Raw genomic sequence first — 16,756 nt, 5'->3', positions numbered from 1 at the left:
CAGTTACGCTTCCAATAGATAACTGACGTAAGTCATCATTCAAATTCATTTCCTCCCCAAACTGTCAATTATGCCACAAAGCATTAGCAAATTCTGTAATATTAGTTAACTGAAATTAGCTCTCGGAGCCACATAATTAAGACTTACACGGTCCCGAAGCCACATAATGAAATTAGGTCGCCCATGCATACCATCGCGTCGCAATTTATCTATGTCTCTCGGTGTTGGCCTACCGAGACACCTCATGTTTTGTTCATCAAACTCGCTGTCAAATATTATTGTATGACATGAGATATTTGATAACATAAACTAATTCACATATGAACAGTTTAAGAAAATAAGTCTTACACAAAGTATTTCTCCACCTCAGGCATATTCGTGAACATGTACAGTAAAGCAGACTTCCGTTCTTCCATACTGAGGGATATGCCTTGGGTGGACCAACGACTTTGCCGTTTGTCTGAAAAATCGAAAGATCACTACACGGAGGCATCTCTCGTTCATCATCATGGTACCTTTTCTTTCGAGCAAATACATTATGTTCTTCTGCAAAGTAACAACTTGTGAAGTGTGCTACCTCCTTTAGTTTAAATTGTTCCGCAATACATCCTTCAACTCTTGCCTTATTGCCCACCATTGCTCTAAGCTTCTTTAATGCTCTTTCTATATGAAACATCCACCTATACTGAACAGGACCATAGACCTTAGCCTCATGTGGAAGATGTATAAAGAGATGCTGCATAGGATTGAAGAAACCGGTGGAAATATTTTTTCCAATTTGCACAAAAGCATCGGTGCCTCTTTCTCCAGTTGTTCTATCACATCTCTTCTGATTTCTATAGCACACAACTGTCTGTAGAAATAGCTAACTTCAGCTAATGTTTTCCACACAGCTTCAGAAATGTACCCACGAAACATTACAGACATGAGCCTCTCCATAATTATGTGGAAGTCATGGCTCTTCAGTCCATTCATCTTCATTGTCTTCAAGTTCACAGATCTTCTAAAACCAGCGGCATAACCATCGGGGAATTTAATATCCTTCATCCACTTCATCACTTCTTTCCGTTGCTTAGATTTCAGACAATAGTCAGCTTTTGGTTTGCCTCCGTTTTCTCTAAGCACTTGGGTTGGACGATCACATATCACTGCTAAGTCCATGCGTGCCTTGTCATTGTCTTTCGTTTTATCAGGGAAATCCATGCATGTATTTATGAGGGCTTGGCAAAAGTTACTCTCTTGATGCATGACGTCGATGTTGTGCATCAAAATCAATGACTTAGCATAAGGAAGCTCCCACAAGCCACATATGTGAGTCCAGTTATGCTCCTCACCAAAACCTTGATACCTTTTCCCACTCTCGTCTAGGACAAGTTTCATATGCTCTTCTGTAATTTCTATCCCACTACGTCGCTTGGGCGGTCCCTTTGTGACGATGGTGCCTTTCCTAAATTCCTTTCTCTACCTTCTGAAGGGGTGATTGAAGGGTAGAAAACATCTATGGCAATCAAAGTAACATATCTTGCCACCAGCACTAAGACGAAAACAATATGTATCTTTAGCACAATAAGGACACGTCAATCTACCATGCATGCTCCATCCAGAGAAAATACCATACGCCATAAAATCATGAACCGAGAACAGATATGCAACACGAAGATTGAATTTCTGCTTCTTGAAGCAGTCATAGGCTTCCACACCTTGCCATAGCTTCTTTAACTCTTTAATCAGTGGTTGAAGCATCACATTGAGGCGTACGCCAGGATGCTCAGGCCCAGGTATAACAAGACATAGGAACATAAACTCATATTTCATGCAAAGAGCAGGTGGAAGGTTGTACGGTATGGCAATGACAGGCCAACCTGAATACGACGCAGCGGTCATGTTGAACGGCGTGAAACCATCAGTTGCCAAGCTGATAAGAACGTTTCTTGCATCGCTGGCAAAATCTGGATCAAATTTGTGAAGAGCCTTCCATGCATCACCATCTGACGGGTGCACCATTAACCCATCTTGTCTGTCCGTACAATCTTTATGCCACCTCATATGCATAGCGGTCTTCCTCGAGAGAAACAAACGTTTCACTCTAGGAGTGAGAGGCATGTACCGGAGCTGTTTATGTGCAACCTTTGTCACCACCTTCTCCCCATCTTCATTTACAAGCTCCACGTACCTCGACTTCCCACATTTTAAGCATTTCTGTTCTCTGCCATGTTCCTTCCAAAAAAGCATACAGTTGTCTTGGCAAACATCAAGCTTCTCATACTCCATACCAAGACCTTCAAGCAATTTCTTGGACTGGTACATGTCTTTGGGCATCTTGTGACCCATAGGAAGAACCTCGCTAATCAAATCCACAAGCTCCTTGTAACAATTAATTGAAAATGCAAACTTGGACTTGATTGACATCAGTCGGGTCACGAATTCGAGGACGGTCACGTCAGTGTGCCCGTGAAGAGGCTCTTCTTACGCTTTGAGTAGGTCGAAGAACTTTTGAACCTCCGGTGTAGGTGAATCATGATGATCTGGTGCCAGTTCAGGCTGCAGATCCTCAAGTATCTGGTCCATCCTATCAACATCATCTTCACCGTCATCAACTTCTACTTCTACTGCTCGTTCAACATCTTCACCATGGAGATACCAGACCTTATAGCCTGGCAGGAAACCATGCGAGCACAGGTGTAGTGTGACCTACCTTTTGGTGTGGCTCGTCATATTTCTACATTTATTGCATGGGCACCTAATATTATCTATTTGTGACAAAGCAGCTGCATGGTCCAGAAACATCTGCGTCTTGGCAAACCATTCACTTGTGACACCCACCCTTCTTGAAACCTTCATACATCCAATCACGTCTATCACCCATTATTGCGGCTATGTGTACGAGTAAAGAGTGTGTGTGAGACAATATCACGTTTCTAAACGTAACACATACATCTATAGGTAAGTAGTAAAACTATTTATATACATAAATAACTATATGTCTACTACTTATTAAGGCTTCAAGAGTAGTCTGCCACCATTCCTGTTCTGCCATTCCCGTTTCGCATTCCCATGTTCTGCTATGTTCTGTCATTCCCATTCCCCCTCCCCGCAAAGCCCATTCCCATTCTCATTCCCCAGTACAGCCCACGTCTAGCTAAAATAAAAAAAACACATGTCCTCAAGGGGATTTGAACCCGTGACCTCTCAAGCAAAGGCCAAGAGTAGCTACCGCTACACCGCATGTGTGTTTATGTCTGCATCTATGACAGGAAACACATCTACTACATCTCTCACCAAGCTCACTTGCCACTCTTGCACAATGCGTAGTAATAGATAAGTATCACCGATATTCTTCAATTATATTTTTGGATGGAGGTAATATTATTTAAAGAAGAGCTTTGCATGCAATTTGTTTTGTTTGAATAATGTTTTATACTTAAGTTCTCTTTTTTGCATGTGTGACATTTATTCTTCATAATATTTTTTCCATGGATCAGACTTGTGAGTCATTTTCATAAACCAATGCCAAGAATAAATTCATGTTTCTTACTTGAAACCCCGAACAAACACCATGAGCAGGAGGCACTCGCGTTGGCGTCGCTCATCGATGACGAGATGAAACTTGGCGACTGTCAGTTCGACCTCTAGAAGCAGTCCTACGCATGGTCGCATGCGCCGCTGTGTACGACAAGCTCCCGCGAAGCCGCCGCTTGGACGCGGTCCAGAGCAACTGCACCGCGCTGTCAATCGTTAAGCAGGAGGGGCTCATGGTTGTCGCCAATGTCGACGACTCTCGGGTTGTTCTGGACACTGCATTCGACGATGACACCGTCACGTCGTCCAGCTCCTCGTCCACCTGAAGCTCAACCTGCCACGTAAGTCGCTACTGTCCGGACATGAATTCTTGTGCGCTGGGACGATGGACGTTGCTGACGTTGTGTGAGTGTCCTCGAGCATGACGTATGTAGTGGAGTAGCGCATCCGGTGGTGCAATGGCCAGGGGTACTACCTTGCTGATGAGACCGGGGTGCACTTCGTTTGGCAGCCCAACCAAGAGTCATCGGTACTCGTCATGTCGAGCGCGTTCGACGACTACTATATCTAGGATTGTGGCGTCATCTTGGCGCCGGAGGTGACGCAGAGGAGGATCGACAACAGTGACCAGTTCGTCATGCTCGCCACCGTCAGGGTAGCTTTTGTGCCGGCCTGCCTTTAATTCTCTTCGCAAACACACATACTTGCATTTTTGTTTAAGCAAGAGAGTATGATGGTGCGTGTCTGATGACTAACGATGTACAAGGGAATTTCTTCCGGCATGTGTGGAACATGCTCTCCAATGATGAGACCATACAAATCGTGGCATATATCGAAGTCTGGATGATACTAATGGTTGCAATGTAGTGGTGAAACAACTAGATTAAAATAACAAAATTTATGTATGGCTAGGATCATAAATTGATTATAAAACATTTTCTCATAATAGTATAACACACATTTTGTATATAAGTTATCGTAGTATACTGGTATTATATATTCCTGTTGCAACGCACGGGCACTCAGCTAGTATATACATAAATAGCTATATATATACATAAATAACTATATATATACATAAATAACATTAAATTTATCAATAGCGAAACCTTCATACAACCTAATATTATAAGTTAAATTTAATCAATAAATAACATCAAATTCAACAATTTAATAACATAAGTTAAATATATTATAATAATAGAATTAATACTTATGCCTAACATCAAGGCACACATGTGATATTAAACTAACTCTAATCACACTCTAATCACATGTGATATTAAACTAACTCTAATCACACCCTAAACTAACTCTAATCAGATGAAAGTTAACTCCCGTCGGCCATAAAAAACCGACGAAAATAAACATTTATACACACATTTAACAATAACACTCGCATTTATATTAAATAATTCAAAAAATTATATACCTCAATGGTCCGGGGCGGCAGCGGCGTTCCGAGGCGGCAGCATTGGTGGCGGCGAGCGGCGGGCGGCGCTCCAGGGACGGGCGGCGCAACGGGGACGGGCGGCGGGCGGCGCTCCGAGGGCGGGGGTGAGCGGCGGGCGGCGCTCCAGGGGCGGGGGCGGGCGGCGGGCGCGCTCCGAGGCTGCGGGCGGCGGGGCGGGGCGGGTGTGGGCGGCGGGCGGTGCTCGGGGGCGGGCGGCTCTCCGGGGCGGCGACAATGGCGGCGGTGGTTTGGAAAGCGAGAGGGAGAGAGGAAATGAGCCGCGCGGGATGACCGCCGGCCCATAAAGCAGTAATCCCCGTCAGCTGGCGTCAGGGCCGACATGAGTTACCTAATTCCCGTCGGCTGGCGTCAGGGCCGACGGGAGTTAACGTAAAGCCCATCGACCGGCGGCTGGGCCGACGGGAGTTAACCAAATCCCGTCGGTTAGACTCAGGGCCGACGGGAATTAACGTAAGGCCCGTCGGCTGCTTTTTAGCCGACGGGAATTAAAATGGCCGACGGGAATGTTCAGTATTCCTGTAGTGCAAACCCCAACGGGCACGCTGACATGGCGCGCACCGGACAGTGAACAGTACCTGTCTGGTGCGCCACCGGAATGTCCGGTGTGTCCATCGCCAGCAAAAACAACCAACGGCTAGGAAGTGGTTGGAGGCTATAAATATCCCCAACCACCTCCTTCAATGGCATCCAAGTTTTCTGAACTCTATATTCATTGCAAGAGCAAAGCCAAACACTCCAAGACACATTCAAAGCATTCAATCCACTCCAAGCTCCCAAAATCAACTCTAGTGCTTAGAGACTTGTGAGAGGATTATTTGTGTTCTTTTGTTGCTCTTGTTGCTTGGATTGCTTTCTCCACCCCTATTCTTATTCTCATAAGTGCTTTGTAAAGTTAGCAAGAGACACCTAAGTGTGTGGTGATCCTTGTGGGGTCTTAGTGACCCAAGTGATTAAGGAGAAAGCTCATCCGGTCTAAGTGACCGCTTGAGAGAGGGAAAAAGGGTTGAAATAGACCCGGCCTTTGTGGCCTCCTCAACGGGGACTAGGTTCTTTGGAACCAAACCTCGGTAAAACAATTCACCGTGTTCACTTGCATTGATCTTCGCTTGATTTGTTTGCCCTCTTTCCTCTCTCTAAAGTTTCCTTGCTAATATTGATTTGAGTTTGCTCCAAAATGTCATCCGCATTAATTGAGCAACTAATAGCAAGAGAAACAATCTTCCACACTCGAATTTAATTCTAATGCTAACCCCAACCTTAGTGCATGTTTAAGTTTATAAATTTCAGGTTTTGCCTATTCACCCCCCTCTAGGCGATTATCAGGTCTTGTGGGGGCTCTTCGTCATAGACGGGTTGTGGTAGCAGTCGTAGTCGACGCTCGAGCATGGAGGAGGCTATGAGGGAACAAAAAGAAAGGTTTTGTGAAGAGCTGCGGCAGCAGCAAATGGCGCTCGTCCGACAACAATCAGAGTTCATGGCTGCTTACAGCGCACATGCACAACAAGTAATGAACGCGAGTGTCTTATTTATTCTCAACATGGTCATATATTTGTCCTATTACTAATAAATTGTATTTGCAAGAGTCTTGGTTTCTAGAGCAGGCACAATAGCAACCATTCGTTTTCCCTCATTTTAGTCGTTGATGCCTTAGTTGGGATTACATGGTCCGTCACCTCCTCTAGCTCAGGTGCGTCAATAAGTATCTCTATTCGGATGTATTATGAACTAGAACTTACTATGGACCAACTCTGGTGCGTCGTTCAAATTCAATTTAGTTTAGACTTGTCGTTTGTATTAACCTTTCAAATCTTGGGTTAACTTGATTTTGTAGGTATCAGGGGTTATGGGCCAGAACACGCCACCACCTGTGATACCAGCACTAGGAGGAGCTTCTGGAAGGCAAAGAGCTACTATAGAGAAGGTTAGTTTGACAAACAATTCATTTGAATAGTGGTCAACTTAGCACTGTAGTTATTAATGTCTTCTTCTTATTTCACACTCCAAACCAAACAGACCACTTCGTAAACAACTTCATTCGCTTCTGTATGTAGTGGTCATAACTCAAACAACCCCTATATGTGATGATTTAATTGTTGTGGTGAATTTGGCTGATGCGATGGATTTGATATGAACTGTGATGGATTCTGATGTATTTGTGATGGATTTGTGAGTTTGTGTTGGATTGTAATGGATTTGTGAGGTACTTTGCTAGACTGTGATGTATATTGTTGAAATTGCTATTAAATTTACCTTTTTCATATTTTTGCTCTGAATATGCTTATTTTCGGCAGCCTGGTCCTGGCCACCCAAAAATAAGTGCATATAGTATTCATCGGCTTCTGATTTTAGTGGTCTAGCTTATTTTCAGCGGCCAGGGCCAGGCTGCCAAAAATAAGAGCTTATTTTGGCTAAATTTGTTTGGCGGCCAGAGACTGCCGAAAATACGGCATATGCCGCCAAAAGTAGCCTATTTTCAATGATATATGGCCTATTTTTGGCGGTCTCTGGCCGTTGAAAAATGATTGTGCTGGGGCCTTCCTCTTCCGAAGGTCCTCAAAAACATAATTAACCATTTGCTTTTAGCATAAGCTATTACATGGAGCTTCGTCTTCAAGATGCAAGCCTTTTGCTCATGATGAAGGCATACGAGATGAAGATAGATCCAAAGATGATAAGAACAAAAGCTGAAGCCATCGCCAGATTGACAGCTTCAGCTCATATCAGAGATAAAGTATGATGATGATGACCGAAGGAAAAAAAGACTATTTAGTCCTTAATGACTTGCATTACGATCATAAGTGAATATTGGGGACATAAATGTACTTTTACCCGGGCTGCATCCCGTGCCTATAAATAGACGAACAGTAGCATCGTACTGTTCACGCTAAATTTTAATCACTCTCTCGTGTCTTCACCTTCGAGCAAGCCGAAGGTATCAATGTAATATGAATTTTGTTGATATTCATACATGTTTTATAGAATGCAAATATAAATGAATTAACGAGATATAGTTACTCTCTTCGTCTCTTTGCATTCTTATTTACATATTGAATAATGAAGGCATGCTCTTCATGACCTTCGTCTGATGTAACACTCCTGGTGTTACAAGAACTAAAACTTGGGCATGGCATCATATGCATTGACATTTCATTATGTATGTTACACCTAGAGTGCATCCACTAGGCTAAAACTTCAAAACAAGTGTGATGTGATGATTTGAAGTCATCCTTAAACCCTAGGATAGGGTACTTAACCAAGGGATAGAGGTATGTGGGTGTGTGTGACATAATAATTGGAGTATGATCTCAAGAGATTAGTGGAGATGCTCAAGAGAGACTACACTTGGAAAGTTAAGTGCCACTTAAACCCTAGAACACTTAAACCCTAGTAAGGACTCTAGAAACCCTATTTTGTGCTCTTAGAGATGAGATCAATTTCTATACACTTTTGGACCAAAATGCATATATCAAAGTGGTAGAGTATAAAAAATTAAGAAACTTTTACATTGGGAGATTTCCATGTTTTGTGGAACAAATTGGAGTTAATTGCAAAAAGTCTCAAGGGCACCATATGGCTTAACTCTGAAAACAGTGTGATTGGGCTGACTTTGGGACCCAGTATCTCTTAATCCATGGAGATTTTGCCATAGGTAACTACAAATATTTTTACTACTACTGTTGTAGTCTAAGTCTGATTAAGTGGCTAAGCCTTGGAACTGTATGGAAATTGGAGAAAAATAGACTTAAAGATGGGCTGTCAGACAAGTGTTCATCTGAAATTCAGACCCGCAGTGACATTGGATCAACTTTAGGACTAGATAGCGCCCAATCCAGTGGATGTTGGATCAAGATCTTTATAACAAAATCAAAGCTGGTATGTAGGGCAACAACTTTGATACAGACGGATTAGTGGGTTGTCACATGAAAATTGGGGAACAAAGCCCTCTAACTTGCTCTGTCAGGCGCACTAAAGGAAGTTTCCATGGTATAGTGACCTGAAGATCACAGATTAAGTGAATCTCACCGTCGGTGAACCCGCGCCGTGATCCGCGCCGGCCGCTGTGATTTGTAATCAACTCAGGAAGGATATTACCGCGGACGTGAAAAGATCGGAGGAGTAGATCAAGCCGGCCTCACCGTACCCACTTGCCCGGCGACGTGGCCGTGCGACCGTCGCCGTGGTTGCCGCCATTCACTTCGGCCGCGCCACGCCATAGGCCGTTTTAGCATGTCATCGCGAGTCGTGGAGAGTAACCAGTGACTGTCGTATGCCTTTGCCTAGTGAACGCCACAACAGATGAACTCCGGTGACTCATTCTCTTATCACCGCAAGCTCTTCTCTGTCCAAATTCGTCGTACTCCTGGTCACCCTCTATAAATTGACTGTTTGGCCTGCTCCGTTATCTTGTTACGCACCCAGAGCACCGCTCCTCGCTCCCGATTAGCCACCACAACCCCCGAATTTGGAGTTTCCCCCAAATCGGCCAAGAACGCCGTCGTGTGACCTCGCGCCGTGGCCAGTCGATCTCAGGTCCATTCGTGTCCCTCTGGTCCATGTTTTGCCTCCTCTGGCGCTAGTGAAGCTCTCGGTCTCGGCCGATTGAACGCTACCGCACCGTAGCTTAGGGAATGTCGCATTAATGTCCAGGAACACCGCCGCGGACATAGCTCTCATCGACCGGCCGTTCCTGGTAGTCTCGGTCCAAAATTGTGCGAGCACCATAGCCCTGGTAGGTCACTAGTTCGTGCTGCATCCTTGAATTAAGCTAGACCGGTTCGAGTAGACCGGTACCGGCATGTCAACGATCCGGTTCCACCATTGTCGCGGACAGCTAGGTGTTAGTGGCGCTCAGGTCAAACTGAGCGCGTAAATGTGTTCAGGTCGCATCCATGGGGGTGTCCGAGCGCTCGCCACCACTGTAATGGGTCACCACCAGTGGGTACACACGATTCCGGCCGGGTATTCGTGCGTTGTGTGGCCAGGGAGCTGAATCGTGAAGAAACAGAAATGGGAGGGTCTATCTGCGATTGTCAGTGAGACATCGGAATAGTGTTCAGGGGCTCTTTACCGGTTATTCAAATGGCCAGAGACCTTTGCGCAAAGCCAATCACGCGGGCGGGGACGTGGGCGTGTTTTCCTGTTCGCGAGCCGACCCGGGCTGATTTGAGCCCATCACTATTCATTCCTTTTCCTTTTCTTTTTACTGCTAGATTAGAAATTTGTAGAAAATAGTAGAAATTTGGTAAAATCATGAGACCAATTTTGCTAGACTCCTAAAATCATATAGTATTTAACAAAAATAATTCCAAGATTTTTATCCCAAACCTAGAATTATGTAGCCTTTAATGGTGTTCAAACCAAGACCTTTAGAATTTTAGAAATAAATTAGTAGCTCAAAAAATGGTAAAACGTTTTGGGTACGCTTAGTATGACGATTGAAGACCTTGGGTGAAGTTTGAAATGATTGGACACTGTTTGGTCACAAACCCAATAAACTAGCCTCCTAGGGTTAAGTTACTTAATACTCATAGAATACCAACTTACGAAACCCTAGTGATTAGTGTATACCGTGAAGGAAAGTTGTATTCAAGATACAACTTAGTATGTTCTTATTATGCAATTGCATATTCATAACATCACATAAGCATTCATGTACATGTACTGTCATGTATAGAAAACGAGGAAGAAACTTGGTTGAAGAAGTTGTCACTCAAGCTGAGAATCCTCCAGTCGAGTATAACTTCTACTTCAACATCTGTGGAGTAGACCCGGAACCTCCTGCAACACAAGGCAAGCCCCGGTGCATTATCCCCTTTCCTTGATGTTTTAAAAACTTTATTACCTTATATGATGCATTAGGTGATAGGAGTTGTGTGTTAAACAATTGCTGCATTCCCTTCCTTGGAATTGATTACGATTCCTTGTTACCTATTTTACTTAAAGTTTAGCTTTGCTTTAGAAAACAAAATGTTTTATTTTAAAACAAAAGGTGATGCTTCATATTGGATGGGAATTTTTACAAAGAAAATACTTGTGATGGTGAATCCATCAGGGCCATGATGGGTTCAACATCTGAAAATATGTACCTCTGCCAGGTACCAAACTTTGGGGTTTTAAATAATAAAGACGAGACCGGGCGGGTGACTTGCACGAGAAGAGAGTCTCGGTGTAGTGTCTCCGTCTGAGTCGCTTAAGGACCGAGCCGATGTAGGCTTGATGATCGAGGACCTTTTAACTAGCCAGATGCCTCATCATGGGTAAGTTTTGCCTCGGTCGGACCAATACCAGAAAGGCCACCATGCAATGGGAGTGGAGAGATGGCGAGAGTAGCGTGTACCCTCCATGGCAAGAGGCTGAACGGTGGAGTATCTGTGCTCTCGGTTGGCGTGAACTCATTCTGGTTTTGAGAAACCTAGTGGCGAGTTGACATATGCAAGGGTTAAGTGCTACATATGTCGTGTGGTTGGAGATCCCTAGCTAGGTATTAATCGATTCGGATCGCCGTTACTTCTCGGACATGAAGACTTGGTCACTGCCCTACATGTAGCAATCAAGTGAACTGAAGGAATGATAAAAGACGACTAGCATATAGGCCAAGTGCCAGATCTAGGATAGAAAGAACTCTAGATGCAGGTAACTACTTAACCTGATAATAAAAATGGATTTTTAAGGATCCACTCATAGTAAGCTTTTCTGCAAACAGAGTCTTTGAATCTTGATAAGCTTTTTACCTTGATTCCCAAAAAAACCAGCATATCCTTGAGAGTCTTTTTCCTTTGACGGGTAAGACTTGCAAAAATACACTTCGTACTCAGGGTTTTCAAACCCATGTTGTTGTAGGTGATGACACAGCTGAGTTCTGCTGTTTCTGCTCAAATGGTGACCAAGCTGGAGGAAGAACACTAAACTTGTTTTGGTAATGTAATAATAAGTTACGCACTCGAACACCCGGTTATGTAATAAGTACTCTTTCTATATTTATATATGAATGTAAATTATATTATTGTAATCCTTTCCGCTCATTCTCTACTCTGATTATGTGTATTGTCTGCGTGATGGGTTAAGCGCTCTCGGGCGATATGATGAAGATACAGATAATCGAACTTGCCGAGTCATTATGCGTACGTGCATGACTGTCTGAGGTCCTTAGGACAAGGACATCTGTAGGTGGGCCTAATACCTTGGGAGGTTCCGTCACAGCTGGTATCGGATCGAAGCCCGTCTCTTCGGACATTACGTAGTACTTCAAAAGGTTTTAAAATACTTACCTTAAAACATTCTTTCATCCTTATCTTGCCACTTTCTGGTAGCAACTTATCTTTTAGAGTCGAGTAACCGAGTGCCAAATAATAGTATACGTAGAAGGTATGGGATCAACGAAAAGGTTGATTCCATAATCATTAGGTCATGCATGCATCATGTTTAAACTACACTAAATAAATCTTCCCCTCTTATGGAGGTATGGCGCGTACCAAGATCGCCCAACGAAAAGCAACCGGACCTCGAGGTGTGCCCCGACACCAGTTGGCTCCTAGACATGAAGGGAGAAGTAGCGGAAGCAATGATCCAATAGGGGATCTAGAGGCCAGGGTAGAACGACTCATGTCAGAACTACGCCATGGAAATAGGGAGCGTGCGCGAGATAGCCGCCGCATTGCTAAGCTATCAACAGAGGTGAATCGCTTGCAGCAGGAAATCGTGGAACGAGACACTGCTATCGACTGGGTCGTAAATTCGCGCTCTTTTGCCTGGGATTGCGAGGTAAATGCTCTAGCCTGGGTTGCGAAACTAAGCGCAGCTCTAGAGAATCTGCAAGCGTATTGTAACACTTTAATTTGCATGAGGAAGTGCATGTGTTATATGACCGCCTGCATTCGAATGTACCACCTGAAGTTGCAGCAATGGGAGTCGGACCATCTGGAGCAGCTAGTGGCACTACTAAAAAATGGTTTTGTATGACAAAGGTAAAATGTCATGTTTAGTACAAAATTGGTCATAAAAAGCATCTTATGACGAAAATGTTGCGTCATAAGGGTCGTCATATAACGACCGTCACATTATGTACCTTGTGACGACTGTTCAGAGTACCGTCACATAATGTCATCACCTTTTGTGACGGCTGCGTTCATCCGTCACATATTGTTGCTATATATGACAGTGTTATCTGTCACATTTTTTCCAGTCAACGCGTCACCTAATGTTGGGATCATTTAATATGGCACCCACATACAGTGACGACACACTGAGCTCTCATGATAGCTCACAGAATCATAATACACAGAAAAGCCATCATACACAACATTCTCATCACAAGTCATACACAAGTCCAACACACTAGTTCTTCCACAACAGAGGTTCAAACATACAAAGGTTCCACCACAAAGGTTTGAAGCATTCAAACAGACACCAATGTTTGGAAGGAAGGTGGATGAGCGACTGATCTGGCTGAGACTATCAGCAACAATCTTGGAGGGTGACTTTTGTGCTTCTCCTTCTTCTAGCTCTCTTTCCTTCTCTGCAACCATTTGCTCCTACATAAAATGAATGTACTTAGTAACAAGGCCATACAAAAGTGTTGAACCAGGCATTTACTTGAGTGTAGTACATGTAACTTACATATATCTCATTTGCAAGCGGAGTACGACCATTTTGGGGACTATTCATACATTCCCCAAAGAAATCAATAGCATCCGGCTCCATGTTGTTGTACTTAGTCCTCTGCGGCATATAAAAAACTTGGGATATAAGATTTGCCATGAAATATTGGTACATGCCAACAGCAATACAACATAGTGTCTAGTTCATCAGCCTTTTAAAAAGCAACCTGGGTTTCAGAAAATTAGCATGACAAAGCAAACAATGTCTAGTTCATCAGCCTTTTAATTAGTCACAAGTTAGTCGAATTACAGATTTCCAAATATGGCAGACCTCAAGAATCAATAAAAACTCAAACTCCATATTGAACTGCTATGCTAAGCAAGTACCCCTACTGCTGGTTATCAAACAGAAGTCCTGACTAGTAGTATCAATTTAAGTTTCTTCCTGAAGCTCACCAGATGATTCTAGTTTGTAAATACAGTTGCTAATGATCAGGTTTCTAAAAATTAACATTTCTCGTCTTGGTGCCGTACTAGATGCTGTGCAACAGAAGAACCATCAAATAGATATGTGCCGATTAGGTATAATACACAAGGAATACTAATGTGAGTCAAGAAAGCTTCTTCATGCAACTAACTAATATCCTATGCCTCGTCATGACAAATGCTGAGGCATGTGGAGAACCCAGTTATGCTATTAGGACATGAAGCACTACCCTAACTGAAATAGAAGATGCATAAAGAAAGCGCCGTACATTTTAGAAAGAGGAGATGTGAAGTAACAGATTAGGAAGAGGGTTATTTGGTGGCAGTTTTGCAACCAGAAAGTAAATATTACCGATGATCCAAGTTCACCATTGGGTAACATCTGTTTCTTTCCATTCTGATCAGAAGACTTTGAACCCTTTGTGTCACCCTACAAGATGTTGGGAAAAAAGTGCATATTTCAGTCAACCATGGTACAGAAAGACAATAGATGACCAACACACAACGATATGCAAAGATTACCTCTGTCTTCAATGCCATCAATCAAGGATAATAAACATTCAATATTCGTTGTCCATTGTGAAGATAAAAAAACAACCCATCATCATACGAGAAAAATGATTCTGAAGGAAACAACTCAATACTATAGCAAATGATAACTCTGAAACATAAATTTTATTTTCCAGATAAGACAACACTTTAGAATGGCATAAATCCAAATTTTTGTCTCCTAAACGCGCACATATTGTGCCTTGGCAGTTGAACACAAGATACAAATGAACGAATATATACCCAGTAAATAGGATTAGAGGAGGATAACTGGAATGGGACCTCCCGGTATTTGTTGAGGTAGATCTTGAGGGGCTCAACGTATTCCTCGAAGCCGAGCGTACCCAAGGACCAGATGATGTCGTCACCGTTGATGGTCTTTCGCCTCTCCTTGACGCACTTGTCACTCGCCCTGCAGAGATGAAAAATAACGTTGGGAGGAGGAAGAAACGGAGGAGTTGATGCTCCATTAACGCGTGAGACGAACGGACGGCGAGTGCACTGTGCCACGGCGCGTTGATGTCGCGGACGTCGGGCTCGTCGGCTTGGTCGACCGCCTGGCTCAACGCAGGGCGCGCAGACCGTCACGGCCGGGGCGCTCGGGTCGTGCGGTGCTGACGCCGGTCGGGGTCTTGGGCTCGGCCGCTGGTCGCGTGGGCGTCGCGGCGGTGATGCGCAGGGAGCTCGGTGGCTCGGCCTTGGGCGCGGGCGTCGAGCGCAGCCTGGGCGGCTCGGCCGGCTTGGGGCGCGCGCTGGGCGTCGATGGCGCAGGGAGCTCGGTCGGGCGGTTGTGCGTTGAAGAGAGCAGAGAGAGAGGAGAGAGTTAGGGGAGAGAAGAGGGAACACAACAGGGGCGGCGGCGGCGGCTTGGCTGGCTGGAAGCCAGCAGGCGCGCGCGCGTAGTGTTAGAAGATGGGCCCTTAGTTGGGCCGACTAGGTTAGGAGGGTTTTTGTTTTTTTTTTTCTTTTTTTTTCTAATTCCGAAATACATTTTTAGATAGCTCAAAAATTCATAAAAAATCACCAAAATTATATATAAATACAATATTTATTTTTAGACTAATATTATTTAATTATCATATTAATTACAAGTATTTCTTTTAAGAAGCATTGCTATAAAACATCCGATGCGCATACAAAGAAAATGATTCAATGTGCAAATAAATAATTAAACACTTAAAAAATTATTACCATATTTAACATAATAACCAAATTTATTATTTTTAGTTGATGGCTTTTATGGTGTTACATGAACTCGGAGATGCACTCCTGGATGGACTCCCTGGCGTCCCTAGCGATCTTTCCGTTCTCCGGCACCGCGCGGCGCATGATGCGCCCGATGTTGGCGACAGGCAGGAATCGGTCTTGCTTCTTTCCCCCGCCGCCGGCGTTGGCCTCCACCTCCGACATGCCGAGACCCTGGACGCCGCCATGGTGGCGCCGGCCGTTCACCAGCGGCGGCGTGGTGGGCACGAGTGGCGGCGCTAGGTTGAGGGGAGGGAGAGGACTGGACTTGTCTGGGGTGGTGAGCAGCCAAGAGGATAAGGTAGGAGGGAAATTTTGGTCATTTTGGGCGGGAGATGGGAAAGTGAATGCGGTCAACAAAAAGGGGTACGGTCCTTTTTTGGAAAAAACATAAAGTGACGCCGCCTGACAATATAAGCGTCATAAAAGTAAAACCATCTACCGTCTCCTGGCGCCTGACAATATATGACGAATCTTCGTACCCTTATGTGACAACAAAAACATTATCGTCACAAAATCTTCATGGCCTCATGAAATTATGATGATTCAAAAAATTTCATCATATTATGTGACATTATATGACGATAATTGACCTTGTCATTAGGTATTTTATCATAAAAGGACAAATTTCTTGTAGTGTGGAGGACCTGATGGAGAATTGGATCTTTTTGGAGCCCCTCCTTCCATGAACCTCGCAGATGAACGTTCTCCCGATGCTGGCAGTGGAGCAGGAGCGGCCAAGGACGAAGATAATTAGAGTAGTGTAGTTTAAGTAGTGTCCTTATGTAAATTAAATAAGGAAGTTGAGTTGTACTAATGAGTATGTATAATTAGTACTAGTTTGGCATAATGTAATAAAGGTGGTGTACTTTGGACATGTAATAAT

The 16,756-nt window shown here is 43.9% G+C and overlaps 1 protein-coding gene across 1 annotated transcript; it reads right to left on the bottom strand.

The window, feature by feature from the left end:
• Window positions 1–13,318: 13,318 nt before the first annotated feature.
• Window positions 13,319–16,035, bottom strand: LOC103640034 (nuclear transcription factor Y subunit B-4). Its single transcript, XM_020544633.2, has 6 exons — window positions 15,877–16,035; window positions 14,908–15,057; window positions 14,599–14,604; window positions 14,346–14,506; window positions 13,610–13,711; window positions 13,319–13,524 (listed from the first exon to the last, which is right to left on the bottom strand). The coding sequence occupies exons 1-5, from the start codon at window positions 16,033–16,035 to the stop codon at window positions 13,654–13,656; spliced, it is 534 nt and encodes a 177-aa protein (XP_020400222.1). The 3' UTR covers window positions 13,319–13,524; window positions 13,610–13,653.
• Window positions 16,036–16,756: the final 721 nt, after the last annotated feature.

This window comes from Zea mays, chromosome 9 (genome assembly GCF_902167145.1).
Source record: "Zea mays cultivar B73 chromosome 9, Zm-B73-REFERENCE-NAM-5.0, whole genome shotgun sequence".
In the NCBI taxonomy this organism is placed as follows: Eukaryota; Viridiplantae; Streptophyta; class Magnoliopsida; order Poales; family Poaceae; genus Zea; species Zea mays.
Note: the sequence above shows the minus strand (reverse complement) of the source record. Positions and strands in the feature narration are given on the sequence as shown.